This window comes from Haliaeetus leucocephalus, unplaced genomic scaffold, assembly GCF_000737465.1.
Source record: "Haliaeetus leucocephalus isolate CR32 unplaced genomic scaffold, Haliaeetus_leucocephalus-4.0 Scaffold217, whole genome shotgun sequence".
In the NCBI taxonomy this organism is placed as follows: domain Eukaryota; kingdom Metazoa; phylum Chordata; class Aves; order Accipitriformes; family Accipitridae; genus Haliaeetus; species Haliaeetus leucocephalus.
This window is the reverse complement of record NW_010972653.1, coordinates 9,923,975-9,943,745: the sequence shown is the minus strand read 5'-3', so window position 1 is coordinate 9,943,745 and position 19,771 is coordinate 9,923,975. Positions and strand designations below refer to the sequence as shown.

Here is a 19,771-nt window from a genome sequence, read left to right as displayed (position 1 = left end):
CTTACAGAAGATATTTTCTAATAAGTTGCATCAGATAGATTAATTTACTTCTCTACCAGCTAAGCAAAAACTGCTTTGCAGGTAAGGTAAAGCTAGATGAAAACCTACTCGCCTAAGACAGTAAAATCAAATATATTATTGGGGGGGGAGGGGGGGGACGGGGGATCAGTCTTTTCAGAGAAAATGCTGTTTCACTGAAAGATTACAAAGCAGCTTTAGTTCTCACCAGCTGCTGTCCTACTCTCTACTGTTCCTCCTTTGACCACGTACTAATGTTGTGGAGAAGGAAGGTTGTTGCTCTGCTACCTGTACAGATCCTGACTTAACATTGGTCTGAAGGAGAACTGCTTAACTATTTTGGTTTTGGTTTTGTTAGGGTGGTTTGTTTTTTTTTGTGTGTCCTGATGCAACACAGTTATTCAGGACAATTTACAGAAGGAAAAAAAAAAAAAAAAAAAAAAAAAAAAGAGTCATAGGCCTGACAATAACATTCCATTCCCCTTTACTGCCCTGTTCAGCGTAGAAGGGAGATCTCTGTAGCACTAAATGTCCAAATTCTTCAAAGAATGGGGTGGCAGGGAATTTCTATGTCATGACTGCTCAAACTACTTGTCCCAAACTGACTTTCAACAACATGGGCACGTTTCCTACACCAATTTTGTTGACTGTGATTTAAAAAAAAAAGAAAGAAATTGAAAACATGATGAAGTTAAAACCGACAGAGCAAGGAGCACACGGAATTTGATAGAAATCTAGAAAAAATATCTCTCAAATATGAGCTGACATCTGCATTTTACAGAGGTGTCAGTCCCATTAACTGGCTGCTAAAAGAGCTTCTGCTGATGTCAACTGCCAATTTTGCAGCCCGTCACTGCCTTTTTTTTTCTCTGTCGTAAGCCTGCTGTCACTGGGCAGGGGCGGAACGTTCCCTTCTCTGGCAAAAGAGGGGAGAGGGAAGGGTCTTGGCCAATGCCATGCCAGGAGAACAGCAATCCTGGAGCTCGGGACTTGAGCTTGGCTCCGGAGTGCAGGATGCAGGAGCGCAGCCATAGTCTTGTAAGCATAGCATTATTTTAATGTGACCATGGCTCCAGCTGGGTACACAGGGGCAACTTCAGGTCCTGCCTATCATTGAGACAGCAGCAAAGAGCAGAGGTTCTGTCCCAGATTATTTATTTGGTCTCCTTGATCTTTTTTTAAAATTTGCTTTTTCCTGTTACATAAGTCAGGCACCAATGAAATATATAACCATTATGCCTTTTGAAAAGATTTTTCTGTGGTTTGGGTTTTGGTTTTGTTTTTTCTCCTTTAAATGTTACTACTGATTTGAAACTCAGTCCTTCCTTGAATATTCTGGTAATTTCAAGCATACTCTATCCTTAAAGCAAATTCTGTGATATTTTTTCATTAAGAAAAAGAAGTGGGAAATAAACCACCCAAGATTCAACTCTTTAATGTTCTTGACATTTTAATAAATGAATGTTTAATTGCCAGTCTTCATGAGTACATTAGCTAAAGTGCAAAAGCTCAAATTCAACACTTTAACCTCTTTTCTGTTGATTCTTTGGTATAAATGGCAATGAGGCAAACTGAGCAACTCCAAAAAGATAGGAAAAAATCTTAAGAGATGAAGGTTTCTACATTGCAGACTGAAAGATGGACTTTATCTTGTAAAAACTGCCATTTGGAGAGGGAGTTCTTAAGGATTCTAACTTGTTAGAACTAGTGCAAAGCTGTGGTGGAGAGTGCTATTGTATCTTCTCATGAAAGATGGATTTTAAGGCAAGGTGCACTTATTACTCACCTAATTGTAAGCTTCTCATCTATGTTTATTATGACAGAAGAGTTAAACATGGAAAATAAGAACCCAATATGGAAATTACATTTTAAAACAAAATGTTTGCTGTATTTTAGATTTGTGTGTGTGTGTACATACATATAAATACACACTTGCATACACAAACGTGCATATGCAGATGTGTGAATTAAAATTCATATATATATATCATGCATTTGCATATTCATGGACATTTAGTGGTAACAACCAGATGATTGACAATGCGATCTCTTTTACCTCATGTGTTTTTTCCTATACCTTGCCTCATACTCATAGTTACTGGAACTGTTACTGAAAACTTGTATTTTTCAGGGGCAAGAATATTAGATGCCTTTTTAAAAGCCGGCTGTCTTAAAAACAGTTTCTTTTATTGCCTGGTATTTTCACACATCACATTTTCACATGCAAAGTAAAAAATACTAATATAGTAGTCTATGAGCCAGGATGAGCAGCACTGAGTCTTGAAGCAGTTGTAGCTGTAATACCTGTCACTCCATAGCTGCTGAACACCAGATGATACACAGGTATTTTGTTCAGTTTCCTTTTCAGCAGTCCAAAGGAGCATTGTAAAATAACTTTGAACTTCCTCAAGACTGTTCTCTCCTCGGGTAGCTGCAGGGCTGTTTTTGACAACAAAGTGCTGTGTACCCTGGTGGCATTACGTGCTGCTTCTGAGGTGCCCCACAAAACATCCGTAGCTTAACAGACTAGACTTGAGTAAATTGCATAAGGTTAGATTTGCTAGCTTTGTTTTACTCTGTAATTCGCCAGCACAAGCAAAATTTTCAGTTCCCATCTGAGTATTTTGACCCTGTTTGTGAATATGAGAGCAGTACACAGAGGAGGGTGTGCTAGCAGAGCATTTGTTTCCTCTGCTTTTCATTACTAAAAAGTGGATCTTCACTGCTGTCCTGTGAGGGCAGTTGTGTGTGCATCTGGAACAGGAGGGATGCAAGACCCTGAACATGTAAGCATTTATTTGACATGCATCAGAATATTTTACATTACGTTTGAATGCTCAAATTCCAGTTGTTTGTTTGTTTTCTTGTGTATGGAGTTTCAACTCTAGCCTCAATAGGCTATGATAGACTATTAGAGGTTCTGGAAAAATAAATTCTAAATCTTTATAAGGCTTTTCCTGACTACAGGTTTCTAGGACTTGGGTACTACTGCAAAGCTGCATTCTGGTCTTTTCAAAGCCACCTAAGTACAATCAAACATGACTGCTTTTACCTCAGATCTGCTTGACTGGAGTCAAGTCTCCTAAACTTAACCTGGAGCGCTAGAGAAAGAAAATTCTGTTTGCAGGTGACTTTAGAAAATAAGAGATAACATTCTCTTTACAAATTACTTTTTTTATTCTTTCAATCTTTTCTGCCCCAGGCCATCATAGAGAACTGGAGATAGGAAGGGGCCCTATCTGATAAATAGAAATTTTAAAAAATGCATAATTTGGAAATTCAGTCAGCGAAAGTACTCAGATGTATAAGCAGTAGCTTTTTTATTTAGTTTTCTCTATATTTATGCTAATCAAGTTTTGAAAGATTAGGGAAGTTTCTTCTAAGAGTTTGTTTTTATTTACAAAACATTCTGTTACAGGAATATTTTTTATTAGGAAAGACTAATGTGAAGTTTCTCTTCTTCATCGTGAAGGTGATGGCAGGTGATCTCACTTCACTCCCCTTGTAGTTGCAGAGCAGCATTGGCAGCTATTAGGGGACATTTGAAAGCTCATGCTGTCATTTCCAGAATTAGCCCTTGAGTGCTTGATAAATTACTGCATTCCTTGGTGTTTAGCCTATTGGAACCCAATTAGAACAGAGTAGTTTTATTCTCTTGTAAAGCTGGTACACAGCTCTTGAATTGCATTCAAACAATTCAGAGATTTCCATCCTTTTCACTGTAACAATATATTGCTGCAAATCCTTTTTAAATTATGTATGTATTGCTTAAGTAACTGACAGTATTTTGGAACTGCAGAAGTAGCTCAGATTACATGACACAGGGTAAAGTGAATAAGCAGCAAAGAGAGAAGTTGTCTTTGAAATTATTGCTTAATTCTCAGAACATTTCTTCAAGGTAATTATTGACATAATGACATAACGTATCCAAGTACCCATCACTTAGAGAAGACAATGTTGCTTTAACTGTTTGGTTTTGCTAGATGATGAAGAATCACATACTGAAACATGTCTTTCAGCTCTGGCTTGCTGATGATTGCTGGCTACAAGCAAACTTGTATTTAGGTATTCATCAGGACTTTGATCTTGAAGACCAGAGGCCATATTGTTTCAGTGTTATGGTTGGACACGGCAAGAGTCATTATTTCAATGTAGAGCTGGGCAGCGAGTTGGCAGTGTGGGAGAAATCATTTCAAAGAGCGATTTTCTTGGAAGTTCAAAGAACCGGGGTAAGTAATGAATAATTTAAATCCTGGAGCCATTTCATCAGTAAAATAAGTATAGCAAATTTTTAGATAATTTGTATGTTTAATAATTGCATCAGATTGATGTGCTCCATGACTATGGATCTGAGTACACTTTAATACACCGAAGGCTTCATCATCACATCCATATTCATATGTCAATGACTATGTAATAACAGTCTGTAAGCGTGCTATGACAGTCTGAAAATTGGAAGTTGACCTTGATTATAACAAACTGGAAATGAATACATTTTACCACTGGAAAACAATTTCTGTGGAGACTCTTTAGTCCACCTTGAACATTTTCTTCCAGAAAGCTTATTTTCCACTCACATAAGGCAAATATATTAGTTTTACATACTGGTTCTGTTTTCAAAGAAGAAATATTTTGCTCTTACATTGTTAATTGTAAATGGGAATTGTCCTTGTTAACATTGGTAGTGTTCGAAGACTCAGCATAAACGTGAGAGGAAAGTTTGTGATGGTCTTAAATTCTCAAAATTAAACAGTTTCTCACTTTCTACTGGCAAGTAAAATTGTCTCAAGTCAATTATTTTCTCAGATCTGAGGGTGCATTTCCCATTAGGTGGTCTGAAATTTAAGATCAGGATTCCTGGTATAGTAGTCTAAATGTGGGTGTGTATTAGCATTGTGGTGACTAAGCTCCCATTAGAATCAGTGACTTGAGTCCAAAGAATGATTGTGCTTATCCTAAAGCAGATACCTTCTTCTAAAGGAGGTATTTTGTGGTATGAAGACAGAGAAGATAAAATGATTTTGATTTAAGTTGCAACTTAAAGCACCTCTATACTGTTTTATAAACAAGTTATTTGTTCAATATCTAGATTCATACTCCTAAGTGAACTGGACCAGTGGTATGGGAATGTACGGATTAAAAGTATAGGCCTTCTCCAATTAGAAACATATTTACAGTTCAGCACAAATGCAAGCTTGATCTGGTATATTTGGGTTTGCAGGGACCTCCTAAAGATGTTTACAATAGCGAGAGCACTGGATCACAAGATTGTGTTACCACCGCTTGCAAGGAGCAGGAGTCCTAGCACAGTGTTGAATCAGCTCTTTTAAATTTCCAAGTCTCTGTGATTCTAACAAGGTGTGCAGGTGGTTGCTTAGAAACCTTCCAATTGTCTCTTGGACTGATGAGGTAATGAAAAAGATTTTGTAATGGTTATGCTGTTGCTCCTGCACTTCTGAGAAGGAATGCAGTTCTTCAGAAACAAATTGATTCTTCCCGAAAAATTCCTGGGCATCAGGGAGGGATTAATAGTTCATATTGAGTATGCATAAAGTGTTTTCTCACATGAACTCTCCAAGAAATTATGATATGACTGTTTGGCCAACCATTCAATGATCCTATTTATTATCCATATGAAAAGCAGATAATATATAGTTAAAATTAAGTATAACAAAGGTGGAGATTAGCTGGTGCTGTAGCTGATTCAATTTATGAAGTATTTATGGTTAAATATCAAAACTTCTTGTTCTTTTACAACCTAACAATCTTAAGTTAAGGGATGATTCTTTGCTTGTGCAATGATCTTTTGTCATTTGAATCCAACAATCTTCCAGACCGATATCACACAAAAGACATTAATATTTCTTCTAGCTGTGGTTTAACCTATCTGAAGCCTCCAGGAGAGGCATTCAATTAAAATCCTGATTATACTGTTTAAGTCTCCATATGTGTGTTCCCATATCTTAATTTTCTCTCACTCAGTTGCATACATTCAGGTTTGTTGTAAACCACTATGTCAGTAGGATGCAAAGCACTGCAGTCACTCTCCAGCAGAGAAAAATCTTTTGATTCCACTATTTTCTTTCTTTCTTCAAGACGTAAGTGCTGCTTTTAATGTCCTTCTTTTCAGGAGGATATCAAGAGCAGCATGAATGAGGTGCAACTTAACATTACATAGATTATTTCAAGCCATAGAAAAAGAACTGGCATTTCAGTATCCAGAAAATTGAAGGTTGTCACTGGTAGGTTAGATTGTCCATAAAATTTCTTTCTTTCGGAGAAGGACCATAACTGCAGTTGGAAATTCATTTTTATGCATAAATGATTGGGCAAGATTCATGGCAGGTGTTGGATTGCACCGTGTCATTTCAGCCATTCTTATTTAAATGTGGCTTCGTTCTGTTTTCTGTTGGGGGTCATTAGGATCTTGCTTTGACAGAGCTGTTGTTAACATTATCCAGTACATGTTCTTCACGTTTAGTGTTTCTATAAGAAGAATTGTATTTCTGAGAAGATTCTGTACTTACACAGTTTATGAAAAGAAATGTTAAGGTGCAGTTGTACATTCAAAAGTGCTTTTGAATTTTATACTGCTCAAGTTGTGTGATTTTTTTATACATTTCTTCTAAAAATGGCAGCAGTGTTAAATGACAGAAAGAATGCAGTAGAGCAAGAAGTAATCCCCCTCACAAGATTGTTCCCCTTTCTGCTATCGTAGAGCCATATTTCAAGCTGCAAATGCTTACAAAAAGGAGTCTACTGAGAAACTATGAAATTCAGTGATCCTGATATAATGAATCCATTTACAAACAATTATAGCAAGCAAACTTATGTTAAATCCATGTGCTAGAAATAACTATATTTTCTTTCTATAAAAAATTTTCTAGTCACTGATGGCATAATTTGGACAGATGGAGGCAATAAAAATGCAATAGAAGTAGGGCAGGAAGGCAGTTGAAAGGCAGAAAGTGATGTTAAAAAGTATTTCCATGAGGTTGGTAATCAAAGTCAGCATTGCAATGGAGGAGGATAGGCAGTGAAGTCCTCTCAATCGTAACTAGAAATTCAGTCATCTCCCACATCCCAGCAAGCCTCTCTGTCTCACTTGGAACATCCTAAACAGTGCAAGACCAATTAATGATGCTCAGATGAAGTAATTTTTTTCTTTTTTTTTTTTAGTTTTTTACAGTGTAGGCAGTCTTCAAAAGTAAAAGGCTAGCACTTCTTCCAGATCCCTTACTAATTCTTTGACACTTCAGGATAGTCTTGTCAGTACTATGGGATGTTATTCCATGTTTTTTCAATGTTGTCTTTTTTTAAGTTACTTTCTCAGTATTCTTTCCTCTCCTCAAACAGTTCTTTCCAAAGGAAATTATCTTGACTCATCTGACTCTTGGATATGATTGTTAAATTAATGCAGAAACATCTTGATGGGATGATTTGGATCTTTGGTGTCTTCAGTCTTCTTCCACAGAAGGACAGAGAAGGATATTGCAGTAGTATTTGGTAGTGGCCAGAGGGAAGAGTAATACATTTTACTGTCAGCTGTAGAAAGGTTGGGCTAACTGTTTTGCCATCTTAAACCTTTGTACATGGACAGCAGAAGACAGAGAACAGGAATCTGCTTCACAAGATGGAAGAGCTCTCAGGAGACTGAAAAAAACGTGCAGGGGGAAAATCATCTACTGCAGTGTCACTGAAATACCTGCAGTTGGTGTATAGCGAGGAGACATGGTTACATACTCTCCTCATTTATCTAGCAACTTTTAAACATGAAAGAAAGTTTTCCCTTTGTGCTTCCAGCTGTGATGCAGATGCTGCAAGCTCTTTTGAATCCTCATACAGCTGAATAACCTAGTTTCATGAAACCATTTGCTTTACTTGGACAAAAAAAAAAGTTGTTTAATATGAGTTACTGCAAAAATTAAAATAGGTCAGAAGTTGGCCTCCACTCAGTCATAACAGAATAATCAAGAAGTTTTGCTGCATGGTTATTTTCTGTGCTTAAACATAAGTACTTCTAGCGAACTTCTTTCCATTTTGTTCTTAACTCAGTAACTGATCTTGACAGACAAATAACCCCTGGAAATAAAAATATAATATATATTTGTTGAGGACAGGGATATGAATGTATTGTGCTAGAGAAATGCTAGCAGTAAAATTCGTGTTCCTGGAATGATACAAATTCCAGCTGTGAGGAATATACATTAAAAATAATTTAAAAAAAGGTGGTTTGGGGGTTTTTTTCCCCACAAATGTAGTAATAATATTTCACTTAAATCCATGTCGTGTGAACATTATTGGAAATCCAAAACTAGTGTATAATGAACATAAATGTATGATACAATTTTCCCATGTTTTCCTTCTTTATATTTCAGTTAACTTATAGCTGCTTCTGTGGATGTTTTATCTTTTTGTATGTATTTTTAACATTTACTTTTTTTCCTAAGAGTTAACAACAAACCATTCTCTATTGTGAGATTCTTGATGCTGAACATGTAAGCCAGACTGGCTCATTGTGGCTCAGAATTGCTTGCTAATTATGTCTGTTCCTGGATAAATGCAAAAATAATTATTGGGAATAATTGTGCATGCAAACCTGGAGCTTTGTTTCTATAGGATTCCCATTTTAATTTTCTTTCCACAAATATTGTGCTGGTAAAACACCATGATTAAAATTCCTTAAAAAAGAAACAATAGTTAAAACAAATGCAATTAATTATTTCCTTTTCTGTTTTGTAAGCAACAATGAATTCCTTTTCAATATTAGTTGGTCTGGCCAATCTCTGTTTTCCTCTGTGAGCATGAGCAGTGTTCCACACATATAAAAGATGTCAGACGTGAGAGTAACATATCTTATGGTATCCTTAGTTCACCATCTTCCTGTTCCAGAGTTTAACATTTCCCTCTATACACTCTATGTTCTTCAGGACGATCTATATGAAATGCCTGAGGAGTCTACAACCACGTTATTGATGATTAAAACAACAACAACAAAAAAAAATCATGTAATTATTTTGAAGAAGTTGTTTACACAATATCCTTTCCTCAGCTTTGTATCTCTTTCCCCTTTTGCTTCATGGACTATTGCTGACTAAGTATCTAGTCCTGGTTACTTTTTGGTATCCTGTCTTCTATTCATCCTTTTTAATTTCCTTGTAATATCTTGTCATAGATTTTACCAGTTCATCAGTTTTAATTAATTTCTAACCCATTCATAATATTCTCATCTGAGAAAGATTAAGTTGCTCTCCATGCAACATACATTGTTTATTCTAAAAATCTCTTCAGAATCCATACTGTTGACAGAGTTTGGTTTTCACCTCTTGTTTTTCTAGAAGAGATCTATGGTTTTAAAGTTTTCTTTATAAAACTTGTCCATGTGCTGCTTCCCTCTCATCCCTTCTCCGCAGCTCAGCAAATAATCTGTGCAATCTCCTCATTCCTACAACCGCTTGCTGTTTGTTCTGGACTGTTACTTAATTTAAATGTGTATTTCTGTTAAAAATCCTCTGAAGGGGTTCGCTAGAACTATTTGAAAACATACAGAATTGAATAGGTTGCTTCCAGCTGATTTCAATAACCTTTCCAGGAAAGCAGTATTTTCTCATAATCTCCATTTAAAAGCATTCAGTTGACTATGTTGTATAAAATATCAACATAGTAGTGACTGTGTGCATAGATCTTAGAGACTGTGTCCCAACTGGGAGCTGGGCAGAGGTTAGGTTATCTTTCCACTCATCTTTCTATCACACCTAACCTAACTCTTCCAGCTACCTGATTTCTGAGATGCTCAGAAGACTTTGGGTGTCTCAGTAACTCTGCAGTCAAAACAAACACACTCATTGTTTTAGGCATCCTTGGGAATTAAGTGGTGCTTGAGAAATGGTAGTCTAAATCACCCTCTGAGACTGGGCAAAAGAACTCCCAAGTAAATAAACAAAATCTAACAGAAATTAGGCAGTCTGAATAAGAAGTAATTGTCTTTTCTAGCTTATCAAACTATTAATTCTTCATTGTAAACCAAAAGGATGAGTAAAACAGGATTGGTTAATCACAGTGTAATCCTTGTGAGTTCCAAATAATGTATTATTTAAAACGCAAAAATGGTAAATACAGTTGGCAATGCTATCTTAATTATCTTTATATTCTGTGATGATGACAAAGCATGTATGAAACAGAATTTTATATATATAGGAATCCCTTTAAGAATGGAAACACCACCATATGCTAATTTCAGAACTAATTTCTGAAACAAACAAATAACCACATGAATATCCTCCTTAAATGCAGGTGAGATATTAAATAGCATTTAGATTAGGTTAGATTTATAGGGTCATTAAAAGATACTTATCAGTTTGTTACCAAGAAGCACTCAGTTTAATTATACAATTAAGTTTTAGATTGTTTTCATTATGTACAGAAAGCTTATTACAATTCCAATTTAACTGGTCATCTTTGGAAATGCTATTAGATTCTAATTCATTTTCACACTGACGCAAAAAAAGCACCATTCTCCAACACAAAGAAAGATGCTGAGAACCATACAGATTAATTGTAAATACATTTGTAAAAATGATTAATAATTCAACAATTCAGATGCCAGGTAAGAATCAATCAATACGCCTATTACAATTTTAACAAAAGCAAGAGAATGTACCAATTTACATGGCTATTGAACAAAATCTTGTTTACACATACTGTATTTTAAACATGATTAATATAAAACGTTGATTTTCATGAAGCTACACCAGTATTTCTACAAATAGTAGTATATTCTTAAAATTACAAATTATTTATATTGAAAGGGTAAATCCAAAGACTTTTATATATATATCTCTCTCGAGATAAATCTCTTTATATATATATATTTATTTATCAATCCAAAGGTTTAGATAACAACTATGTGGTGTGAGTCTGGTTTCATTATTACTTTCCAGAGGATCTTATAGTCTTGAATAAGGATGAAACTATTAAAGCTGTCAAGAAGTCACTCTCATGGAATTTCAAATTTATAGAGTAATATTACCTTAGAATTTTGATATTTGATTTTATGTTTTCAAAAGTTGGTGTTCCCTATTACTCTCTGCCCATGATTCCTTTATGAGAATCAGGCAGAAAAACAAAATCCCAGTCCAAGCATCATTAATTCAGAATTGAATTTTCTACTCAGTAATGTCTCTTGTTGATATTCCTTATAAAAATCCTTTTTCATCTGCAAAATTCCAGAATTTATAGATCACCAGAAAAGAAAAAACCTTTATTATATAATAACAAACTGTATCAAAAACAAGTCAGTGCCTTTGCTGAAGTAAACCAGTAGAGTTCCACTAACACGAATGGTGCCAGCCTGATTACTATGATTGCTACTGAGAATCTCCCTCAGGTATGTGAAAATATACTTGGGACAATCTACAGGTAGGAAACTGTTAAACATTCCAGTCACTGTTGTATCTTGCTTTTCTTTATGGAAAAGTGAGTTGCTACAAAACCACGAAGCTTTTGCTCAGGCACAGAGATGAGGAAGCACAATCTGTTCCTGACATAAGCCAAAGCTAAAGAATGCACTTTGAATTTTCACTAGAGGATGCTGGAGGATGACCACTGCTAATCTGCTGGCCTTTGATTTTGTCCTTCCACCTCCATTTCTCTCACTGCCTTTTCCTACAATCAATTTAAGCCATAGGCTGCTTGTTCAGCAGAGGAGGTACCAAGTCTTCTTTCTTCTGTCAGATTTACATTAGCCATAGGTTCATATTACAGAGAGAATGCCATGGCCATGAGTAGGCATCCATAACTGCATTATCTGCTCATCTTGCCAAGTAATAGCTGAACCTACTATGGTTTAGGAGAAATTAGTTGACTTATCAGTCTTGCTGTAGGAACACAGTTCCCTGCAGAGGAACATTTGCTTGAGGCCTGATGTGCTTGTAGCCCTAATCTCTCTGTGATAGTGGTTTAATGCTTAATCCCAGTTACGCTGAAGTTTTCCAAAAAGGCAGTCTGTCCAGTGAGAGCTCTACTAAGAAAACAATTTTTGCGGTTAGCTGCTATAATGTCACGAGCATTACAAATTACAAATAGATGAGATCAGATAGATATTTATTTCAGTTAGAACAGCTGTTGTGTGGCAGGAGTTTTACTTATGAGTGTGGCTGAGATTGTAATAGATGACCTAAAGGCAAAAGTTTCAAGCATAGCAGTATCCTGAGAAAGCCAGCGTTTAAAACATGAACATACAAAGAATAGGTGTTATTTTCTAAAGCACTAAGCACTGAGCTAGCACTGCTTCTACTGAAATCAATAGAAGCTTTCTTTGAAGTTCAGTGAAAGTATAATGAGCCATTGAGTCCTTTGAAAAATCTTACTTTTAGTGCCAGTGTGTCTCTTGCATACATATATGCTGAACCACAGATGTGCATCTATGTTCAAAAAAAACAACCATCATGTCTTCTTGAAATCATGAGATTACAGCACTATCTTTTACAGGAGAATGTACATTTTTATACTAATACTCAGTCAAGAATGAAAAAAAGAGTCATTTTAGGGCATTAAGATGCAATTTCTTCAGTTGCAGCAACTGCAGATCTTGAAGGAGCGTACAGGATTTTTAATCAGATGTATTTTGTTTCAATAAAGTGATTTTAATTGTATCTATCCATAATTATCACACTTCTGTTACCTTTTAATTGTGACATGATGAATTCCTTAAAGGTATGGCCAAATGAGTGGATCTGCCACATTTTTTAAGTGAAGATGTTATTCATTTGATCACTCTCACAGAAATTATTTCACTGATGCTTTTGCACAGTTATCTGGAACAGGAATAACCTGAGCTTTGGAAGTCTGTTCTGGATGAGATTTCTGAAAACTCTCATGCTTTTGATGAATGTCAGATTTCATTGTCATTTCATTTTCTCATATGTAATGTAGATTCAGAGTAAGAATGCTTTCAATGTACTTCATAAATGTCTTCTGAAAGTTTTGCTTAAAAAAAACCCTGATATATAATATAAAATATTTTGTCCTAAAATAACAATCAGAATTTTAAAATATGAGAAAGCCAAAGTAAGTGCATTTTTAATTCAACTATTTTGGAATTTCAACGAGTTTAAAAAGCACTTCTGTTTAGCAAAAGTAATTCTACGCGAAAAGACTATTGAAGAAGATTTTGCAGGCTGTCTTCAGAATTAAGGGGTTTAATTTTGTATGCCTCCTAGTACACTCTGTATGTGGGCTGAGATATATTTCTCAGTAAAACCATAACAACTCTGGTTGCTCTTACCATCATCTCCACATCCTACTCAGAGGTTTTTTTATGCTAAAAGTGGAATTTTCAAAAAAAGCTCATTCTTGACATAGCCAGTCCCATATTAAGGCTTTTACCAAACTCTGTGTTTTGGTAAATACGTTGGATGCATTAAGAAACCTTACTCCTGTCACTCCTGTATGATTTAATAGCTTGTACAAAGCCACTGTATAAACTCTTAATGCAAGAATCTGTGTTCCAAACTGTCTGCTGTTGGTATAATTATTTTTTTCCTTACCCTCACTGTATTTTAAATGCTGTTGTGCATTATTTTATTTCTAATGCATAATAAAAGAGCGCATCATTTAGGTCCTTCCCTGTTTCAGGCATTAAAGTCCCTTGGACAAGTCCTGGAAAATTCCATTTTTTACAGATACCCACACTGACAGACTAAAAAAAAAAAATTAAATGTAATATGAGGTGAGATTTTGTCTCAGAAATAAGAAGAAACAAATACCAGTGATACTTGAATTATATTAAAACTTTATCAGTTCAAATTGGCAACCTTGGAGTCTTCTGTTAATATGATTGAAATGTTGACCAGTAATTGATTTCTAGGGAAAACTTTTACAATGAAATTCAGTTATTATGTTAATCTTCAGTTTAATAGAGATTGACAAACAAATCACTTCATATACATTTAGCCCATTAGAATTCCACTCTCCTCCTCATCTGTATACAATTCACTTTCTTAAGTCTTTATGAGATCATGGGTTTTGTTGAAAGCTCAACTCCTTTAATAGGGAAAAGTGCTCAGTTTGGGGTATTTCTAGTTGGTCTGTTTGAGATTTTTAGTCACTTAATTTTAATCAGCATATGGTTAAGCTTTGATTATTCTTTTTTTTACATTAAATAACAACAGACAAATCTTGAATAGCTCAAAAAAGCTTTGCCATTAACTTTAATAGATTTGGGGGTTACCACAAAATTAAACATGCTAAATGCATGCACTATTGTTATTGGCTTGTATCTATATTCATTGGTGGTTAACTATAAAAAAGGAAAAAGACCTGAACCAGATGATGATGGCTATTTTATAATATATGAAGTAGGTACTGTTTTACTGAACAAATAAAACTGTGTTCTCATCAATTGTCTTATTTTACATGTGAAAGGGATGACTTGTCTCTGGAAAACAATATTCAAAAAATATATTAATTAGATTAATAAAATAATGTTAATTTAATTTTAATGGAAATACTCCCTTGTTCTAAGCAAAGTCAAAGTTTTGTGAAGATTTTAGTATTTAGTATATTGATGGCATATTATTTCCACACAGAGGCATAGCACATATTTTAACTTAAAGTGAATAATATGAATATAGTGTGCAATATGTATACTGTATGCATATGGATATGGATATGGTTCTTGCCCAAATGCTTTGCTGTCTGGTTATTTTCATCACTTATTTTTAGAAAGTATGTGTTGAATTCTATACCATGAGTATAGTGAGAAGTAGTGTCTGTGTTCCCACCTACATGTAATAAACCTTCACAGCCCATCTTAGAGCAAATGTATTTATACATCTATAAAGTAGCTGACAGAGTAGCAGGGGAAATGTGTAGTTTAAGCAGTAAAGTGTAATGTTATTTTCTACTTTCCAATTGCTTTTTGGAAAATAAACAAGCAAAATCATGTACGGGCCGAATTTGTATTCATTTAGAATAAAAGACTGATATTTATTTCTGTATTTTAGCTGATCAAAACTACAAGAATTCCTGCTCAAGAGAACATAGCTGAGTCTAAAATGAGTTAATGTATTACATATGAATGCTGCAGCTAAAGCAAAAGTGAGGTTTTTCTTCATGCAAGACAATAATTAACCACACTGTAGCCAGGCATCAGCTAAATTTTTGAAACTGTGAGCTTGCTGAGGCATTAGGAACAACAGCACTAGTTTTATAAAACTCCATTAAAAGGGATATACACTATGTCATTTTTCTGTGTTGCCCTAACATGAGCAACATCACTGAATCTCATTTGTTCCTTAGAAACTTTATTTGCCAAGGAAATAAAGTTGATCTTGGGAAAAGGACTGTTGACTGAAAAGGTTGGTAACTGACCACCCCGATTCTTTAAAAACGGTATGAAATGGTATTTTTTTACTATGGATCTTTGTTGATGATCTCAGAATGTAACATCTCAACTGACAGGCATTATTAGTAGTCACGATTTTAAAGAATTTTACTGAAAAACATAAACAAGTGGAACCCCTATTTCTTGGGACAGAATACAATCCCACATCAGAGTAACATTAAATACTACATTGGACACCTATGACAGAACTTAGGCAAATTTAGGCCCTCCAGCTAAAGGATTTCAATAAGCTCGTATTCCACTAACCACAATAATCTATTGCATGTCCAGATTTATTTAGAAGCATTTGGACTGCACAGTCTCTGAAGCAACCAAACTCAGTTAGGGCTTCAACCTGCCTCGGTGACCCACATGTCTGTGCCGAAATCAGAAGGCCTCTGATCTAGCGGGCATGCTCGCTTCCTTCTGGCTTCATACTATGGCTCTGTGTGGCCAAGGACCCCTATACACAGAAGGCAACTCAAGAAGAGGAGGGGTCCTCTTTTTCTTTCTTGCCTCTCTTTCCTAAGCAGCCTGTGTCTGGGCTACAATGGTGCCTATTACCCACCGAGCCTTTGTGCTTCCAACCATGTCACAGGCCAGTGACTACACATGAAGTTGCCCCCCTTTCTCTTTGTTGCCCAGGCTCTGTCTCTCACTGTACAGATATTTGAGGTCTATTTATGCCCTCCTCTGAGTGTAAAGAAGAAAGTCCCTCTTGTAGTCTTTTCCTGTGCATTCATTCTCCAGTTTTAGCATTTACTCACCTCTTGACTTGAGTACCTAACACCCATGAACCAAGTCTGAAGCCCTTCTGTTAGGTTAGCAGATCTGTTCACAAACACATTCCTTCCTTCTAAGGGAAAGAGCCATCGTAACTGATGATCATACAAGCTGGTTTTGAAATTAATTAGCCTGTCATTGAGCATATTTGTAAAGTCTCTTCTCATTGTTAGACAGAATCCTACATCAGTCTTTGTTTTAGAGTACTGAAGCAACCTGTCCCTTGTCCTCTCCCTGTTGTAAAAACTGATGGAAGATAAGCATGAAAGAAGCTTTTTTGGTTTTTGCATTAAGAGTTAATTAACTCAAGCCTTCAATGCTAATTACCTTCTGTGGATTCCAAGATGTGTGCATAGTCATGGAAGATATTAATTGATGTGGATAGCAGCAAAAAAAAAAGTACTAAGTTCCCCAAGCCTGACAATATTAGTTAACTGTAAGATCACGCTGAGATGGAATTGTCAAGTTTTGCGGATGGGCGTGAGAGACAAACTACTAACCAGCTGATGTGACCTTGTTAGACGGCTGAAATCTTGCCCTAGGGTACATGTAGGGACTTAATTTCATTGTGAAGGCTGCAGTAGAAGGACGCTTACACACTCTTGCCAACACCTCCTGCTCCTAGGTGCAGGCCCTCTTTTCCCATCATTTAGCTTCCAGGACTCTCTTTTTCCTAGCTCTGCACCCTACCCAGCCTTCTTACTCCTGTCCAGGAGTCTCACTCCCCTGCAGTTCGTGTACAGACAAGAGGTCGGCTTTGTATCAACGATTTGCTGAGGAGAGGCAGGAATTTCATTAGCAAGAGGGAAATGTTGTGGCCTGCTTTTAACCTTCCCCTTCTGCTTTTGGAGCAAAGAGGCTTGCTCACTCTCAGATGAGCTACTCTGGTGAAGGGGACCCAGTATGGAGGCATGGACAAGATAGGCAGAGAGTCCATGCACTCAGTACTGCTCAAGGCTGGTATTGCCACTATGTGAGATAATGCTAATTAATGCACAGTGATACTAGTATTGTGTGATACTGCCTACATTTACAGTGCAGTGCTACCATGATGGTGTCCACCACCACTCTGCCCAAAGAAGCAACTGGAACATCCATTGGTTCTGCAGAATAGCTCCAATGGAACCTGCCATCAGGAGCTCCAGGATTGTGAGACAGTCTGCTAAACGAGGATAGATCAAAGCTGAATTATTTCTGGGAAATCTCTATGTCTATGGGAAAGATAGTGAGTGTATACATGTAGTCATTGTAACCATTAAGCCCTCTTAAGGTCTGGGAGGACAGATACCAGTGCCAAAGATAGACTAGTGCCATGCTTCTGAATAGGGACAGGAGGCCTAAGAAATTCTTCTATGAATGAGGCAGAAACACTGTTCTTCTGCTATTTGGACAGTGCTATTATCAACTTATCATTAACTCATGAAAAGATCATTCTTTTCATGAGTTAAAGGTATATGCATTGAGATACTGATACCTGAACAATTACACAGATAAGAGTTTTGTAAATTGTCTTTTATTACAAATAATTACTCTACAGATCGTTTCACCATTGCTTGGAAAACATTAAATAATTGATCTAGGATCGATACTAAAATTTTCTTAGCTCTTGCAGTTCAGGCATGAGGCCTTCCTTTTAATAGCTAAATTCTTAATACTTTGACTAAAGAATCTTATCAGGCTTAAACTCCCAGTCTACATCCCTGTAATGTTCAGAATCACCAAGGTTAGAGCTGGAAAAACTTTTACATCTTGTCTGGAGCAGTGCAAGCCAAAGATGGCCACTATACCACATTTGCTAATGTTTTGAATTTTCATACGTGTATGAGCTATGTAAATTAATGTGGCTATTAGGCTATAGCTGTATGATTTGAAGATAGTTTAATGCATATCTTAAGGTTGATAACCTTGTAGATTCTCATCTACCTCTACTTACAATCCCCAAGTGTTTTGTGATAAGCTAGTATAGTATAGACCTATTAGACCTATGAGAGAAAAACTCATTTCCAATTGGTAAGGAAGGTTTTTTTAAATAACCTATTCTTTTCCTCTCTCTTGCTTAAACTGTGAGTTCTCAAGCCAGTTAATACACAGTGCTATTTTATTTTCTGCAAAATTCACTAAAAGACTGCTAAGCCTTGATTTCTTGTGTTAAACTTCCACGTAAACAATTGTTGTAGGTAACCAAGGGTAATCACACAATTGCAAGCGTACAGAAAGCTTATTCCAAAGGCCAGAATGAAAAGGGATAGCGCTCTGTACTAGTGATAATGAGTGGAGATGGGGGTCCTTATCACAGAGCTGTCTGAGAACCTGTTCAGAGTCACTGAGGAAATGCCATAGGCAGGCTTTTAAATTTATATGGCAAAACCCATATTAATTCTGTTCTAAAGAAAATGCTGTTAGTGTATTTTGTAAGTATAAACTTATATATCTATTTGTAATGTTTATCACAGTGAAAATGCAACATATTCTGTTTATCTCTAGTATTTGTCTGCGAATAATTTCAGACCAGTTCCATTATTTGCAAATATTGAATATTTGTAAAATACTTCAGGCTAATTATTTGTGCATAGTTCATTTTAGTATTCACCATTTGTGGCTGAGCAATTAGATGCTTACCCATTGGGGGAAACTAATTTAATATGTTTTTAAAATTGCTTTGCTGAGTCAGAGCTCAGCTAGTATAACCTTTTTAATTGGAAAATAATGGAGAATAAGTTATGACTGGTGCTTAATGCCACCTTATAATTACTGAATAAAATGTAGGGATATTTAAATGTCATTCTAATTGAATATCAATCACTGAAATCTTTTTAAATGCCAAATAATATGACCTTTGAACATCAATGAGCAAAATAATTTATTCAGAAATAATATACATCTCTGTCATTGTTGAGCTGATTATAATACTAATCTGTACTAATAAATTAATTTCATTCCCAGCCCTTTCAAAATCCTTTAAAAATGTCCTATCTGTAACTCAGAAATGCTTATTTTTATTAATAGTGGAATGAGGAAACCTTTACAATTACTAAATGCAGAAGTTTTAGATTATACTAAAAATCTTTTAAAAACAATTAAAAGGATGATTTTCAACTTAAGTTTATTAATTATTAATAATATTTATTACTAATTTCAATCACCATTTTTGTGTTGAAATAATTTTTTGGAATTGAAAGAAACTATCCAGATACAAAAATTTCATGTTAACAAATGTCTAAGCATGAGGCAACATTGCAGTTTATGAAGTATCAATGAGAGCGAAGTAATGCTCCCTTGGAAGAAAAAAAAAAAATCAAAGATTTCATAAGGCACAAGGATATAATTTTAAAAATGGCTCATAAGGGGAGGCAAGGGAAGGCTGGAGACAGGATCTGATCTCTACTCATGCTGAAGGCAATGGGCTTTTTGCTGTTAACTGTGAATGGTGAATGTCATCAGACTGTTTCATACTACATCATCAGCAGAAGCTTTTTCATGTGCTTTCAGGATCCATCATATACCCAAGTGAGCTAGTCTTAAAAACACATGTAAAGAAGAATGTTAACAGACTTTTTACTGTAAAGCTTATTCAGAAGTTTAAAC

General features: G+C 35.7%; 1 protein-coding gene across 1 annotated transcript in view; it reads left to right on the top strand.

Annotated features, from left to right (window-relative positions):
• Positions 1–19,771, top strand: part of SNTG2 (syntrophin, gamma 2) — a 302,322-nt gene that overhangs the window by 265,352 nt on the left and 17,199 nt on the right. Inside the window, exon 14 of the mRNA XM_010566720.1 lies at positions 4,038–4,247. Within this exon, the coding sequence (XP_010565022.1) occupies positions 4,038–4,247 (210 nt within the window). The remainder of the gene's footprint in view (positions 1–4,037; positions 4,248–19,771) is intronic.